At 41.7% G+C, this 17,878-nt stretch overlaps 1 protein-coding gene across 2 annotated transcripts in view; it reads right to left on the bottom strand.

The window, feature by feature from the left end:
- Positions 1 to 1,821: 1,821 nt before the first annotated feature.
- The window catches only part of Ubtd2 (ubiquitin domain containing 2), a 95,050-nt gene continuing 78,993 nt past the window's right edge, over positions 1,822 to 17,878 (bottom strand). For both annotated transcript variants that reach the window (XM_008850766.1, XM_029554880.1), the window contains exon 3: positions 1,822 to 4,220. In XM_008850766.1, the coding sequence (XP_008848988.1) occupies positions 3,823 to 4,220 (398 nt within the window). In that variant the 3' untranslated portion in view covers positions 1,822 to 3,822. The remainder of the gene's footprint in view (positions 4,221 to 17,878) is intronic.

Consider the following 17,878-nt stretch of genomic DNA (forward strand, 5'->3'; position numbering starts at 1 on the left):
CACCTACATGCAGGCAATACATACATACACATAAAATAAAAATAACAAATAAAATATTTTTTAAAAAAAGTTAAAAAAATGAATATACAGAGTCTGGCACCTAATTCAGTAGTCTTTGGCATGTGTGAAGCCTGGGTTCCATCCCAGTGTGTGGAGACATTTTAATGAGTTAGTATGCAGAGTTTTTATGGCTGCACTGCAAGTTCCTGGTCACACGCATTCTCTGGGGCACAGGCAAGGACAGTGCTTGCAGCACAATGCCACGACCAAGAACAGGGCAGAGAGGCTGGCTTGGTTATGATTTTAGCCAGGGGCCAAAGACAGATTCTTCCACACTCATATCATCTAAAAGGAAGGAACTTTGGAGGCAGCTAACTAAGCAAAGTCACCTGTTCCCCAGTGCCTAATGCTCATGTTTCTTGACCATCCTAAGCCTCATGCCTCAAAGATAGGCAAGGCCAAGTCGACTAAGCTAACATCTCATGTGACAGTCATCCACAGGCTCCATCTACAGAACCAGAGAGATGACAGGCTAACAGGCCACCAGAGAGTCCCAAATAATCATTGCTGGAGACAAATCATCAACTGTATTCTTTTTCTCTGTAAGTAAAAATGACACCACAAATTGGACCAGTTTTTTTTTGGGGGGGGGGTGTCATGAGGCATATTTGCTAAATAGTCCAATTAACAAGATTATTTAAAATATATTATTTTGCTGGGTATAGTGGTGCATGCCTTTAATTCCAGCACTTGGGAGGCAGAGGCGGTGGACCTCTGTGAGTTCGAGGCTAATCTGGGGTTCCTGGGGAGTTCCAGGCCAGCTGGAGCTACAGTGAGATCTTGTGTCCAAACAAACAAAAAAAAAATCTTAAAAATAAGGGTTCCCTTCTCCCCCCAAATAGGGAAAAGACAGATGATTTTTTCACTGAGTAGTATTAATGAAAGGGGCAGCTATCTGGGGAAAAAATGAACCCTGTTTCTCTCACCAAATAAGCTCCTTATTACAATGAAGTAATAAGAGAAATACAAAAACATGAGAGGTTTTTATGGCTCAGAATGGGGAAGGCCTTCTGAAGAGAAAAAGCCAGAAGCCATAAGAGATGGTAGCTTTTTGTTCTGTCTGTCTGTTTTAAACACAGAGTTTCACTGTGGAGTCCTGGTTGGCTAGAATTTGCTATGCAGACCAGGCTGGACTTGAACTCAGAAATTAACCTGCCTCTGTTTTCCAAGTGCTGGGATTAAAGGTACGTGTGTGCCACGATGCCTAGTGAGTCTCAGATTGGACCATAAAAACCTTGAGAACAAAAATACCCCCTTTCCCTCCCACTCACCCACCTCCTCACGTATGTGTGCTTACATGTGGGGCCAGAGGTTGACAGCAGGTGTCTTCCCCTCTCTCTTCACCTTATTGTTGAGACAGGCTCTTTCACTGGACCTGAAGCTCATCGACTGGCTACAGCGGGTGGGTCCTCAGGGCCTCATGTTTGCACAACAAGCATTTACTTTACCAACTGAGCCATCTCCTCAGTCCCTAGACAACCTACCACAGACCAAGGTTTCAGTGTAGAAGACGTAACATACCTCAAGGTGCACATTTGGCACAGCAGAGTTTAAATTTGGTGATGATGATCATGTTACTATGCTGAGGTTTTAGGAAGGAGGAAAACCTCCCACTTCCCATTAGAATGTGGCAGATTGCCATTGTATAGAGGAATAATTAGAAACTCAGAATAAAGGCAAAGACAAAGAGAAAAATTGAACATTTTTTTTAAAAAAAGCACAAAACCCCTACATACTAAAATTATACACATCAAGTATTGGTCCAATCTTATATCAATCTATTGACAATTAACAGCACCATGGTTTTCTCACCTAGGTTAAACATGCCCAGAGGATTGTTATTCAAAGTGTATGTTCCTTTAAAATAAAAACTCTTAAAGAGAGGTCAAACCCTCAACAAACAAAAAAGGCCTTTTACCAAACAGGTTATTGGTGACATCATCAAATTTCCTTAAGAAAAATATAGGTTTAAACACTTTTATCCAGTTGATAAACTTTGAGAGAAGCTGCTATTCACTGTGGCATACAAACTGATCAAAGCTTTTTGATGATGTGAGCAATACACTGAAACATCCTTGTACCTCCACATCCCAATACAAGCATTCTCCTTTGTTATTAATGCTGCTCACTTCTCTTGACTTTAGTCTCAATCGTCATCAAATCTAAATTAGATGTACCCATATTTAAAATGAACAAACAGAATTAGGGAAGTGGTTAAAAGTTCTCAGAAACATAGGTTACAATTATAGATATATTTAGACAAGCTATAGGAAACTTAGTATCACTTTAAACATTACATTTTCAGCTAATGAGGAGTTTCATTTTGCCACTAAAATGAATAGTAGTGTCTTACACCCCGACAGGTGTGGAAGTTTGGTATTTCCTGACTGAGACTAGCACAGTGCCTTTCTCACTGTGCTGTTCTCTCGGATTCGCTCGGATTCTCAGGGGTACTGTGTGGTCACGTGTCAGCCCCCTTCTCGTGGAACCAACTTTGAAGAGGCTCCAATCCCTGGCACATAATCCCTGGTAGCTTTCCTCAGCCTTCATATAGAAGATAAGGCTGGCTGGCTTACTGGGTTCCAGTCCCCTAGCCTAACATGCAGATGGTGACTAATCTGCCTCTCTGCTGTGAAGGTGAGGGGGGAGGACTGTCATTCACAATTAGAGTTGAGAGAAAAAGAAAGCACTCAGGTCTACGCAACGTGCCACTATTTGGTCTCACTATTGCTGTTTAAGTGATACCAGTGAACTTTTCACACTTGAAAATTTTGAGTTGGAATTTCCTCCAAGGCTGAAAACAGGCACAGTTTTCTCAGGAACAGACAGAACAAGTTTTCCTCATACCCTCTGCAAGGCAGGGAAGAGAGGACCACTTTCTTATCCTGGAAGGAACCAGCTGTACTCAGTTCCTGTGTTGTCTGACTCAGGAACTGTACAGGTGGGTCAGTTAGCTCTGAAAACATCCAAGCATAGTACATCAATCAGTGAAGGTAAGCCTGGATACAAAGACAGCTTTGCTCTAAGACATTCCAAAAAGACTGTGCAGCAAGAAGACAAGAGACTCCAACTGTGTACCAGCTGGAGCTCAGAGCTCTGACTGTACTTACTAAATTATTGCCTAGTGTTCCCGAAGGATGCCTGCCACCAATGTGCTGGAAGGCACCAGAATTTAGTGTGAGTGTGAACAGGAGCTCAACCTGGGGACGGGGAAAGCCACACTGGAACCCAGTTTCCAGTCTCTACTCCTTTATGGCTAAATATAAAGTAAGCGAAGAGTCAACATCCAAAATAGAAGCAAACCTCAGATACTGCTCTTCTTAGATTCCATTTTCAAAAAGCATAAGTTTTGTAACTGTTATTGATGGTTCTAGAAATTATGTAATTTGACCTGTTTTGGAAATTCTGTATCCAAAAGGTTCTTGGTGCTGTTCCTGATGGCTCAAATGTCCCACGTACACTCCAAATTATTTAACTATAACATCACATAGTTGTTGAATGTTTTAAAATAAATGATTATCTATTTCTTAACTGCCTCTCAAATTAGAAACTGTAATTACACGAGTCTCAGAGGCTGGCTCTTTGTGTTTTATTATTTTTGTTGGTCTCCATCACAGATGGAATTTTTCACTGGTAATTCCTCAGAACTAAATCCATTCATATAGGGAATTCAGAGCAGTGAAAATACATTTCACGCGCAGAGTAGTAAATGACAACAATGAAAAGGAACCAAGGGATCTGGGAAGAGGCAACAGGCCCAGCTCAGTTCTCGACAGGTGTTGGGTTTTGCAAAGGCTGGCTCACTATAACCTGTACCACATAGTCCTTTGGGATCTTCAGTTCCTCCAACTTCATTTTATCAGTGAGAGGTCTGCCAGAGAAGAACCAGCGCTGACTGCCTGGCTCCACACCTTCTGCAGCATGTAGCCGTCTCTTCATATGGAACACCGTGTCTGTGCTGCGCACCACAAGCTTGAGGTCTTTGCCCGTGGAAAGGCGTAGACGGAGCTGAGATTCATATCCAGAATCGGGTGGTGGCTCAGGAATATCCAGAGTCTCTATGTCAATCTTTTCTTCTATCATGTTGATTGGTGGAGCCAAGCAATAGACTGGCAGCTGGTATCTGTTCCCCAGCTCATCATAGCACTCTGTAAGTGCACCTTTAAAGAGAGGGAGATAGGAATGAATTCAATGCATGTACTTCTGTTCACAGCACACACTGCTTAGGCTGCTTTGCATACCACAGCAAACCACAAAATTATGCAAGGACTGTCACTGACCATCAATGACGATCAAGTCCCATGTTAAATTTGATGCTTATCTAGTGTAACAATAACCAGGACCCTGTCTCCTTCCCCAACTCTTCTAAGTCATTTGATATCTATCTAGTTCACAACAGTAAGACAGCAGGAAAGGAAAACACAAAATTCAAACTAATAGTATTAGTGGTTAGATAAAATTGAGGGGAAATTTCAGGAGCTGGAGAGAGGGACTCAGCAGTTAAGAGCACTGAATACTCTTGCAGAGGACCTGGGTTCCATTCCCAGCACCCATTTGGTGGCCTACAACCATCCATAACTCTAGTTTCAGAGGCCCTCTTCTACCTTCCATAGGCACTGCATGCACAAGCACATTTACACACATGCAGGCAAAATACTCAAACACATAAAATAAAAATTTAAAAAAAAAATTTTTTTTTTTGGTCTTTTTGAGACAGGGTCTCCCTGTTGCCCCAGCTGTCCTGAAACTCACTATGTAGTCCAGGCTGGCCTTGAACTCACAGAGATCTGCCTGCCTCTGCCTCCCAAGTGCTGGGATTAAAGGCGTGTGCTACCACCCTGGCTCAAAAATAAAAAATTTTAATCGAGGGAAAATTTCTATTACACTGGGATAATTTTTTTGTATTTTTAAATTGAATTTTTGTGATTTTCATACAACATAGTTTGATGAAATTCACATCCACTCTCCTCTCCCCCCCTCCCCCCCCCGGATTTAAAGAACTCTCATTCATATGCATATATTGATATATATACTAAAACCAGACAAAACTATTAGATGTCACCTCTTTTATAAAAAATATTCTATTATTTTTGTTTTATGTATGAGTATATTGCCTGCACACATGTAAATGTACCCATGTTGTGTAATGCCCGAGGAGGTCGGAAGAGGGTGTCAAATCCCCTAGAAGTGGAGTTCTGGACACTTGTTAGCTGCCATGTGGGTGCTGGGAATCAAACCTGGGTCCTCTGCAAGAACAGACAGTGCCCTTAACAGCTGAACCATCCCTCCAGCCCCTAGATGTCACCTCTTTTTTTCGGTCTTTTTTGAGACAGGTCTCCCTGCAGCCCCAGTTGGCCTTGAACTTACAGAGATTCACCTGCCTCTGCCTCCTGAGTGCTAGGATTAAGGGTGTGTGCCTCCATACCGGGTCTAGATGTCACCTCTTAATTACGGCAATCAGATATCACTAAAAATCCTAACTAATTCAGTAAGACAAGACAAAAATGTTCTTAGATCTAATAGTGCTTTTACATCAAGCTTACTGCACAAAACTTAACACCCCTCCCATATAGCAGCAACAACTTAAATTTGAAATTAAAAACATAATAGCATTTATATTAGCATACTCCAAATAAGACATTTAAGAAAATCATTTATTACTGTATTTTATATATAGGAGTGTATTGCCTGTATGTATGTAAGTGCACCTGTATCATACAAAGCCCTTGGAGGTCAGAAGGGGGCGTTGGATCTCCAAGAACTAGAGTTAGGGATGGCTGGTAGCCACCATGTGAGTGCTGGGAACTGACTGAACCCAGGTCCTCTGCAACAGCAATCAACGTCCTTAACTGCTGAGCCATCTCTCCAGCCCCCCAAATAAAGACATTTATATACAAATCTTAATATAAGTACGTATAGGGGCTGGGCGTGGTGGCACATGCCTTTAATCCCAGCACTCAGGAAGCAGAGGCAGAAGGATCTCTGTGAGTTCAAAGTCAGCCTGGTCTACATGTTCCAGGCCAGTTGGGGCTAGAGGGAGACCCTGTCTCAAAAAGACATGTTTAAAAAGGAAAAAAAAGTACAAGACCCAGAAGAAAATGACAAAATTTTGATATGATAAAGCAAATAATTAAATAGAAAGATAGTTCATGTTCATGGAGAAGATATTATTGAAATGTCAGTTTTTCCTTACTTAGTTTAAAAATTTAATGCCACTATAATCAAAATCCCAGTGAGTTATTTTGTGAATACTGGACAAATTTGTCTCTAAAGCCTACACAGAGACCTGAAAAATCCAAAACAATACTGAAATGAAAAATTATCTTACAAGGACTGACTTACTATAAATGTATGGTAATCAAGATAGTGTAGAGCTCTCAGAATGCTGAGGCAGGTGGATTGCCACAATTTCAAGGATACATACAGTTCAAGAATGAACTGTAGCCCAGGCTGTCTCAAAAACCCTAAAAACCAAAACACTCAAACAAACAACAAAAATGATTAATGGAACCAAGTCCAACGCCTAGAAATAGACTCACATGAATATGGTCAACTAATCTTTGTAAAAAAAGGAACTGGAGTATGAAGACAGTCTTCTCAACAAATGGTGCTAACGTAACTAGCTATCAAAGGATGAGTCTAAACAGAACTTACTCTCTTCATAAAAGTTAACTCAAATGGCTGGGCGTGGTGGCGCACACCTTTAATCTCAGCACTTGGGAGTCAGAGGCAGGTGGATCTCTGTGAGTTCAAGGCCAGCCTGGTCTACATAGTAAGTTCCAGGACAGCTGGGGCTACAGGGAGACCCTGTCTCAAAAAGACAAAAAAAAAAAAAAAAAAAAAAAAAAAAAAAAAAAAAAGTTAACTCAAAATATACCACACACCTAAATGTAAAACAAAAATGTGATTTGCTAGATACATCACTAAACAATCCATGCTATAATTTGTAAGTTGACATTCATTAGAATTAGAAAAATTTGTGCTCTGCTAAAGACACTGTCAAGAGAATAAAAGGACATCCACAGGGCTAGAGAGATGGCTCAGAAGCACCAACTACTCTTGCAGAGGACCTGGGTTTCATTCCCAGCACCTACATGGCAGCTAACAATCATCTGCAACTCTAGTTCCATGGGATCTGATACCTTCTTCTAGCTTCTGTGGGCATTGCACACATGATGCACTTATATACATGCAAACAAAACACTCATACACATAAAAATAATAAATAACCTATTTTTAATTTTATTTATTTAATTTAATTTTGGTCTTTTTGGGTCTCCCTGTAGCCCCAGCTGTCCTGGAACTCACTATGTAGACCAGGTTGGCCTTGAACTCACAGAGATCCGCCTGCCTTTGCCTCATGAGTGCTGGGATTAAAGGCGTGTGCCACCACACCCGCTTGTTATTTTTATTTTATGTGTATGACTGTTATGCTTGCATATAGGTAAGTGCACCTGTGTAGTGCAATGCCGGCTGGCAGAGGACAGAAGAGGTTGTCGGATCCCCTGGAACTGGAGTTACAGATAGTTGTGAGCTGCCATGTGGGTGCTGGGATTCGAACCCAGGTGTTCTGCAAGAACAGTCACTGTTCTTAACTACTGAGCTATCTCTCCAGGCCATAAATGTTTAAAAATAAAGATGTCTACAGACTTATCCAACAAAGACAGACCTCTCAAAACTCAATAACCAAAGGTAAATAGGTGGAAAGTAAGCATATGAAAAGATATTCTACACCATACCACCAATTAACTAATGAGATGTTACTATAAGAATCACCAAAATCCAGGCTGCTGACAACACCTCAAAGGCTGGTTATGATGCAGATCAGTAAGAAGGTCCCACTTGCTGTTGGTGGGAATACAAAATGGTACAGCTACTTTGGAAGACAGTTTGGCAACTTCCTTTTTGAGTCTTGGTTGACCAAAAACTTACTTGGTGGTCCAGGATGGCCTCAAACTTGATGATCCTCCTGCCTCTGCTGTTCAAGTGCTGGGTTATAGGTATACACTACCACACTCAAGCTTCCAGTTTGGCAATCTCTTACAAAACTAAAAACACTCTTGTTGATGATCTGGTCACTGGAGTTCTAAAACAAGTGAGAATTTGGATCCACAAAAAACTTTCCACATGAATATACAGAAGAAAGAAATTTTATTCATGACTGCCCAACTGTGGAAGCAAGCAAGTTATCATTCAATAGGTGAGTGGATACATTCTGATACACTCATAGACAATGGATTTCATTCAGCACTGAAATGAAAATGATCATGGCATGAAAAGACATGAGAAAAACTGCATAATACTAACTGAAAAAAGCCAGTTTGAAAGGGGCATACACCATGAATCCAAGCAATATGACATTCTGGAAAAGGCAGAACCACAAAGATATTAAAAAGATCAATGGTTGCCAGGTGATAGGATGGAGGGCAGAACGGACTAGTGAAAATACAGGATTTTTAAGACAATGAAACTACTTTATATGGTATTATTAATGGTGAACAGATGTCATAAGTTTGCACAAACCCACATGTGTACAATACCAAGAGCAATTTCTGCTATAAGCTTCGGATGCTAATGATGTGAAAATAAAAGTTCACCGATTTCAACAAATACACCACTCTGGAAGTGGATGCTGTTAATGGAGGAGGCTGGGGTGGGGGGCAGTGTATACCTTCTGTAAGCTCCCCAAAATGAGCTTATTAAAATATACATTCAAAGATCATGTATGGGGGCTAGAGAGATGGCTTAACGGTTAAGAGCACTGACTGCTCTTGTAGAGGATCTGGGTTCGAATCCCAGCACCCACATGGTGGTTAACAACCATCCCTAACTCCAGTTCCAGGGAATCCAAAGTCCTCTTCTGACCTGAGGGCACTGCCCAATATGGGTGCACTTCCATACATGCAGGCAATACACTCATATACATATTACAATTTAAAAAATCATGTATGTATATTTACAAAAAAAAAATCACAAAGTGATGACATGAAGTGAACCTGGAGAACAGAGGGGACTAATGACAAAAATGGCCTTATAGCTGGGTGTGGCAGCGCATGCCTTTAATCCCAGCACTCGGGAGGCAGAGGCAGGTGGATATTTGTGAGTTCAAGGCCAGCCTGGTCTACAGGGAGACTCTGTCTCAAAAAAGACCAAAAAAAAAAAAGGCCTATATAGCTGGGCATGGTGGCACAGGTCTTTAATCCCAGCACTGGGGAGGCAGAGGCAGGTGGATCTCTATGAGTTCAAGGCCAGCCTGGTCTACATAGAGAGTTCCAGGACAGCTGGAGCTGTAGGGAGGCCGTGTCTCAGAACGACAAAAAAACAAAAAAAAAGGACTTATATAAACCTATACAATAATTAACACAATATTAATATAGGAGGAGGAGGAAATCCTATCATTTAATTAAAAATGGCTTAATTTCATCTTTAGTGTACAGTTATGTGGGTTACTCTACTCCCAAGTTAAATATCTGGAACCATAGAGCAATCAATAAAAGTACTTGTGTATATTATAGTCCACAGGCGATTATTATCTAGAAATAACTATTCAAAGCAGATGGGAATCCTTTGTGGTCAGACATTTTGAACAATATACTCCCAACCCCTGCATTATGGACAAAGCTCTCTGGATGGTAGTGGTTTCTACCTCATGATCTTTTTGGACTTACAAAAGATGATTAGCAAATGATGCTTATATTCCAGTCTCTACAGAGACATTCCCTCAGCACCCTAAAGTATGCAGAGTATGTACTGGCACCTGGATCAGAAGGCTGTGGGTCAGGACTGTCTCTGACCCATAGGAGCCTCTACTCAAGGAGAGCAAAGAACACAACCACCAAGTACAAACTAGTGATTTTAAAAATCAAATACTACAGGCTAGAAAGTTGGCTCAGTGGATAAGAGGACTGGTTGCTCTTGCAAAGGTCAGTTCCTAGCACTCGCGTGGCAGCTAACAACTGTCTATAACTCCAGCTTCAGGGGAATCTGTTGCCCTCTTCTGACCTCTGCAGGTATTGCACAACATGGGTGCACTTTCATATATGCAGGCAATACTCATACACAGAAATAAAAAAATAAAAATATTAGGCGGGCGTGGTGGCGCATGCCTTTAATCCCAGCACTCGGGAGGCAGAGGCAGATGGGTCTCTGTGAGCTCAAGGCCAGCCTGGTCTACATAGTGAGTTCCAGGACAGCTGGGGCTACAGGGAGACCCTGTCTCAAAAAGACCCCCCCCCAAAAAAATCAAACACTGGTGCAGAGACATCACAACAAAGGGCAGTGACTAGTCTCAGTGGAGGCAGAACAACGCTGGGGAAATCGCGTGCTCTGGGCATCACTTTAAAGACTTAAGAAACTGGAATGACACAAAAAGAGGGAGTCAACACAAAGTAGGGAGTGAGCACCAATGGGCCTGGCTGAGGCAGAACAAAGAATCAGTAATAGAACTGCTAACCGGGCAGCAACACTGAGAAGTGACAGTGAACACAGGTACACAAGATGCTCATTCAACAAAATTCTGTTGTGTCCCAAGTGATGCTCTAGGTGCTAGGGTTACATAGGCGGCCAAGACAAGCCCGAAGACTATTTTATCAACTATGTGAAGGGAGAATGACTAAGTGAAATCAGAAGGCCCTGCTCACATGACTACCTGACCATAAAGCTGATCACAGAAAAATCAATGGTAAGTAACTGGCAGGACCTAAAGAGAGAGTAGACTTCGCAGAAAAAAGAAAGAAAAGAAAAACTGCTAATTGGAAACACAGAGTAATAAAAAACCAGAACACTAGGGATTTAAGATTCTTTGCGTAGTTTTTTAGAAAATATTTTATTGCCGGGCGTGTGGTGCACACCTGTAGTCCCAGCACTTGGGAAGCAGAGGCAGGCGGATCTCTGTGAGTTCAAGGCCAGCCTGGTCTACATGGTGAGTTCCAGGACAGCTGGGGCTACAGGGAGACCCTGCTTCAAAAAGACCAAAAAAAAAATTTATTATTTTTATGTGTATGAGTGTATTGCTTGCATGTATGTAAGTGCACCTGTGTCATGTAATGCTGCAGAGGTAACAAGGAGTTTAATTTCCCTAGAACTGGAGTTACCGGACAGAACAGTTTTAAGTTGACATGTGGGTGTTGGGAATCAAACCCAAGTCCTCTGCAAGAGCAGCCAGTGCTCTAAACCATTGAGCCATCTCTCTAGCCCCTCTTTGTATAGTTTTTAACTGGTTCAGGCTCAGTTAGATTTGAATTACCTGAATTAACTGAAGAAGCCAAGTTTAGAAAGCAGTAACCTCCAATATATACATTCAAATACAAAAGCAAACACTTCAGAATGCTTACTAGTTCTAGTCCTGTCTAAGCACTTAACTTTCTACTGCAGATGTGAGGATTAATATAGGCTAATAAATTTTGTTTATGTACATAAAATGTTTATAGATATTAATCCTCACAATCACAGTAGAGGGTTAAGTCTACTATACTCGTTTTACAGATGGGAAAAAAATAACTTGTCTAGAGTTATGCAGCTGGTAAATAATAGTGAAACAAATTCCTGATGAAATAAATGTACAACATAGAAGTACAGGGCTTGGTATTATGTTAGTGATATGGCTAAATGGAAGAAAGAAATGAACTTGGAGGGAATAAAAGGCCCAGGACAAATGTAAGAGAAAAGACAAGGAACAAGAGGTTGGCGGTGCTAAATCAACCTGGTACTGAACAGTATTTAGCAGAGTGAAGAACTACTCATAGAAATTAAAGATGTGGTCTCTGTGGCCATTGCAAAGGAAATGGTATCCACTGAGAGAAGTCTCAGTGGCATAAGACTGCCATACAGAGAGACAAAGTGGACTTAGTATGGTCACTGTCTCTTCTACAGTATTTGGAGGTGCAAAAAATGCAGCAATGGAAAATGGAGAGGTTTACTTAAATCCAGTGGGAGATAGCTCAGCTGGTGAAGTGCCTGCTGTGCACGCACAAGGACCTGAGTTTGGACCCCCAGAACCCATGTAAAAAGTCAGGCTGACGGGGCTGGAGAGGTGGCTCAGTGGTTAAGAACACTGACTGTTCTTGCAGAAGACCCAGGTTCAAATCCCAGCACCCACACGGCAGCTAACAACTGTCCGTAATTCCAGTTCCAGGAGATCCGACAGCCTCTTCTGTCTTCCGTGGGCACTGTGTGACACGAATGCACTTACCTACATGCAGGCAATACACGTATACACATAAAAATAAATAAAATATTTTAAATTAAAAAAAAAAAGCCAGCCTGACTATGGCAATCAGTGTGATGGTTCCTCAAAAAACTAAAAATAGATCTACCACATGTTCCATCTGTACCAGAGCCCAGGTGTATCCCAAAGGATTCTACTTCCTACTACAGAGACACATGCTCATCCATGTTCGTCTCTGCTCTATTCACAACAGTTGCAATATGGAAACAGCCTAGATTCTATCAACTGATGATTGGATAATGAAAATGTGGTACCTATACACAATGGAATTTTATTCTGCTACAAAGAAAGATGAAATTATACAATGTACAGCTAAATGGATGGAGCTGGAAAACATAATATCCAGACCCAGAAAGACAAATGTCACATGTTCTCATAAGTGGATCCTGATATTGAATCTTTAGATTTGTGTGTTTAACAGGGAGTGCCTACAGAATTCAGGAAACCAGGAAGAGGTAGAGAGGGAGGAAGATCTCAAATAGAGGGAAGATAACAGAAAACAGGTAGTATGATGGAGAAAGGGGGAATAGTGGGGATGTTTAATGTGGGGAAAGGGATGGGAGTGAAGGGCAGAGCAAAACTAACACTAAAGATGTTTGAAAAAGCCATATGGAAATCTACTTTTTTATGACCCCCCCGTCCCGACTCAGTCATATGAGTTTAATTGGAGTTATCCTACACAAGGGATAATGCTCCTCTCAGAAGCTATAGGTTGCAAAATAAAAAGCCGAGTGTCTGACCAACACTCAAGGGAGGTATCCCACATCTGGCAACTGGCTTTTAAGTGTCTCACAACCATCTGTAACTCCAGATCCAGGGCATCTGATACTCTCTTCTGGCCTCCTCAGTCACCAGATACATACACAGTACACATACACATAGGCTAAGCATCCATATACATAAAATAAAAATAAATCTTTCAAAGTTGGGGAAGGGGCGGAGAGATGGCTCAGCAGCCAAGAACACATGCTGTTCTTGCAAAGGATCCAGGTTCAGTTCCCAGAAGTCCCCTCCCTGGCCCCTCCCCCATGTTGTCAGCTCACAGCCATCTATAACTCCAGATTCAGGGGATCCGACAACCTTTTCTGGCTTCCGTGAGCACTGCATGCATGTGGTACACTTACATACATTCAGGCAAAACATGCATACACATAAAGCAAAAATAAATTAATCTTTTTTAAAAAAAGACCCTACTGCTGAAGAGACCACATACTTTTTCATAGGACATGGAGAAATCAAGTTGACATTGACCAGGAAGTGTCTCCCCTGCTGGCTAGCTTTCAAAAAACTGGAAGGTGCTATGCAGGCTGCTAGGGGGAAAAGTCATCAACAGCCTCACCAAGCTATGAAACCTGTTAACTACAATACCAACTGGTATGGCACGATATGCCCATGAGTGAAATAGTGGCATGAATGTTATGGGGGTAACCACTCACTTTCTGATTGGATTCAAGGCCTGCTCCACAGGAGGAAATGCATGCCTAGTACTGTAAATCTGGCCAAGAAACCATAGTTGGGGAGCTCACAGGCCCAGGGTTCATGAACCCACTACTACTATATTTTGCTAAATGAATATTGAAGTGCCCTCTAAATTTCTGTCTCTATATCCATAGAGTAGTGCAGCTCCCAGACCTCATCAGAGAAGTTTCTTTGTGCTGTGGAAAATGATTAACACAAAACCAGTCAAAGTGCAAAGAATAAGTGTCTGTGGATTGCTCAGTCACAAATAGGACATCTATATTACACATGCACCCAAGGTTCTGGGTTACTGTGGAAGAGGGGACAGAAAGACTGTTAAGAGCCAGAGGTTGGGGAGGACTAGAGTGAAACAGCATCTCCTGGACATGACAGGGCTGCTGAACTCATGAATGCAAAGGAGTTGTGGTAGCCTGCATAAGACCTGCACAAGATCAAGCCAGTCAATATTCCAGCTTGGAGATGTGAGGGGCTCATGAGCCCCTAGCACTAGCTGAAGGCCCAATGGCAGTTGATGGTGTCTGGGAAAGGGAAATCACCCATCCTCCAGTGGGTGGCCCATCAACCATGATTATATGGGCAGCACAAATTGGACTTGGAGCTGGGAGTGATGGGGCATGGGGTGCGGATTTGAGGAGTTAGGAGGAGCAGTGGGAATGAAAATGATCAATATATATACATACATATATGTACACACACATGTATATCATTCTCAAAGAATCATACACTAAAGTTGAAGTTTCGTTTTGTTTTTTTAAAGCGAGACTAATGGTCCACCTGCAACTCCAGAGATGGGGGTGAAGTGGGGTGTAGAAACAGGTGGATCCCTGAAGCTCACTGGCCTGCTAGCCTAGCTGAATGGATGAACTCTATGGTTGAATGAGAGAGACCCTGTCTTAAGAAAACAGAGGGAGGGGCTAGAGAGATGGCTCAGTAGTTAAGAGCACTGGCTGCTTTTCCAGGACCCAGGTTCAGTTCCCAGTACTCACATGGTAACTAAAAACTGTCTGTACTCCAGTTCTTAAATTCCATTTAGCCCTGGTTACACTTCAAATTTATAAGTGGTTTAATCACCACCCTCCAGCATGGCAGCTCTTTTAGCACCTCTTCACTGTTTCTAAAGTTCTGGCCAGGTTCACTTGTATTATTTATTGACTGTCTTCTGTAAGAAGACAGCCCCCACCCCCTTCTCATAAATTCACTGTAGGACCTAGCAGAGGCAGATGGCCATCAGGATAAATACCTGCCAGGGCATCATTTTGCCAGGCCAGGAAGTCCTGAAGGCTCCCCATGATAGTAAGAAAGTCGCTGACTAGCCACTTTTGTTCTGATTTCATACATGATTTTCTGAAGATATTTTTATCTTTTATCTAGATGATTAGCTCAGATGCTCTACTTTTTCTGGTCAATTATTTTCTCTGGCTGCTTTTAATTAGGCTTCAAAATGTTTAACTGCAGCTAGGCATGGCGGTATATACCTATAATTCTAGGCCTTGGGAAAAAGAGGCAGGAGGATCAGGAAAACTCAAGGCCAGCCTCAGTTACCTATTAAATTTGAAGCCCACCTGGGCTACACAGACAGTCTCAAAAAGATAAAAAATATTCTTTGGAAAAATTATAACAATAAAATTAAACTAGTTGCCAAATAATAAAAGTAGCTTCATTAAATGCCATTAAGTCTTTAATTCTTTTCCAAGCAGTCTTTAAGGCTAAAAAGAAAGGTGTTTTTAAGCATTTAAAGGTCTTGCTGCGGGTCATGGTGGTCCACACCTTTAATCTTAGCACTCGGTAGGCAGAGACAGATGCAGAAGTGGTAGATCTCTGTGAGATGGAGGCCAGCCTGATCTACATATTGAGTTGCAGGCAAGTTGTGGCTATAGAGGTACAACTTTGCCTTTTGTGTCTCAAAAGGCAAAAACCCCCCCAAAAAACAAAAACAAAAAAAAACCCCAAACCTTATGATTATACATCTATGTTCTTACTCCTATAAGAATATGGCTCAGTTAAGACTTCTGCTACTTCATACTTGGAAAGCTACATGTAAAAGTTAAGAACCAGTATTTGTGGGCCAACAAGGTGGCTCAATGGACAAACGCACTTGCCAGCCTGACACCCTGAATTCTATTCCCAGATCTCATGGTGGAAGGGACAACCGATTCCCTAAAGCTGTACTTTGACCTCCCTGCGTGCTGTGGCATGTACACACACGTATACACAATAATAAATAAACATTAAAGAATAATATGTAAGGACAAGAAAGTGTTATCATGATCATGGGTATGTTCTCACAGTGTATACATGTCAAAGTAAATCAAACTGCACACTTAAGTACCTGTTTAGTTCAGTACCTCAATAATATTTGAAAAGTTAAATATTTAGATCACAGTAATGATATGAAAAATTACCTTCCCCAAATGAATTAAGGGGGCAGTATCCTAAAACTCCAAAGATTTCTTTTTTTTTTGTCTTTTTGAAGCAGGGTCTCCCTGTAGCCCCAGCTGTCCTGGAACTCACTATGTAGACCAGGCTGGCCTTGAACTCAGAGATCTGCCTCCCAAGTGCTGGGACTATAGGCATGCGCCACCACGCCTGGCTTGATTTTTGTTTTTGCTTTGCTTTTTTGTATCATTAAGGGTTTCTTCCACAGCCTTCCTTCTGACTTCTCTTAACTGATGGACCTAGAAGGTTGGAATTCTTTTTACTTTTCAATAACCATGACTTCTACGGCAAAGTAATGCTTCAACATTTAAGTAAGGTGGATATAGCTAAGAAGATGAGAACACTGAATTAGAGAAACAAAAAAGGGAATGAAGCAGTGAGGGTCAGGACCATACACTGGAGCCTGAGGGATATATAGAGTGGACAGGTGGCAAGATCTGACAGGAGGGGCAGGGCCTTCGTTTATACCCAAATTTGGATGTAGAGGCTAATTTGGAACATGCTGCGTCTATCTCCTCAAGAATTATAGTACCTGTGTTTACAAGGCTGCTATGAGGAGGATTAAATAAAACATGTAAAAATGCCTAAATACATAAAACAAATTCACAGAAAACACTCAATAATGTTGGCTCTCTTCTTGCACAAGTTTTCAATCTCAGAATCACCCTTGAGCTTTTGCCACCAGCAATGTAGTAAGTGATCAGTTTCATAAAGGTTGAGCCCTCTGCTTCATACTTAATTGGCTTCTTTTTAAACCTGAATCTCAGGGTCAAAAGGTCATCAAGATTATCCTTCAATCAGCCCTTAGGAAGAGTCTTTAGAACTGCAGGGGTGCTCACCAACTACAGGTTCTCTCCCACAAACACTGTGTTGGGAGTCCATCAAGCCAGACTGCAGTTAAGACTTTAGGAGAAGCAGAAGGCTTAGCAGCTGTCATCCACTGACCCAGCCAGCAGGACTATGGCACCCAGAGGAATCAGGCTTAGCATCTCTCCTAGCAAACAGAGGTGACAAGTGGCTTCGCTAACACATATTGCTAAAGTCATGTGAGAGTCAAACCAGGATTAAATACCTGTGGAATACCTTGCCAAATTTCTATGGGGGAGATTTAATCATTAGTTCATTTCCTGAAGGGGCAGAGGGGAAGTCCAGAAGCACCTGCATGCAGTGAGCTACTGAAAGCCTACCTGGTCTTAAAAAAGTAGCAGCTGACATAGCATGCTTCCTTGGGACGTCAGAAACCCTGCTTCCCTCGCCCTCAGCCCCAGAATAATATGGGAAGGAAGTTTTCTTCAGAGACAAGCCTACTGACTCAGAACAACTCCCACCACAGTTATTTTCAGACTTTATTGCTCTAATTGAAGAAAAAGGATGACAGCAGCAAAGGGGCAGATACATTCATATCTTATTTGCCTCAGAGAAGACATAAAGAAAATGATATAACATTTAACTTATGATTAGTCAGTCATCGGATTCCTTATTAAGGCCCTGTTTCAATTCGTTTTTTTAAAATTTTATTTATTATTTTTTAAAAATTTTATGTGTATGTGTATATTGCTTGCATGTAGGTAAGTGCACCTGTGTCAGGCAATGCCCTCAGAGGTCAGAAGAGGCTGTCAGATCCCCTGGGACTGGAGTTATGGACAGTTGTTAGCTGCCATGTGGGTGCTGGGATCT

This window comes from Nannospalax galili, unplaced genomic scaffold (assembly GCF_000622305.1).
Source record: "Nannospalax galili isolate Female #2095 unplaced genomic scaffold, S.galili_v1.0 scaffold104, whole genome shotgun sequence".
Taxonomy (NCBI): domain Eukaryota; kingdom Metazoa; phylum Chordata; class Mammalia; order Rodentia; family Spalacidae; genus Nannospalax; species Nannospalax galili.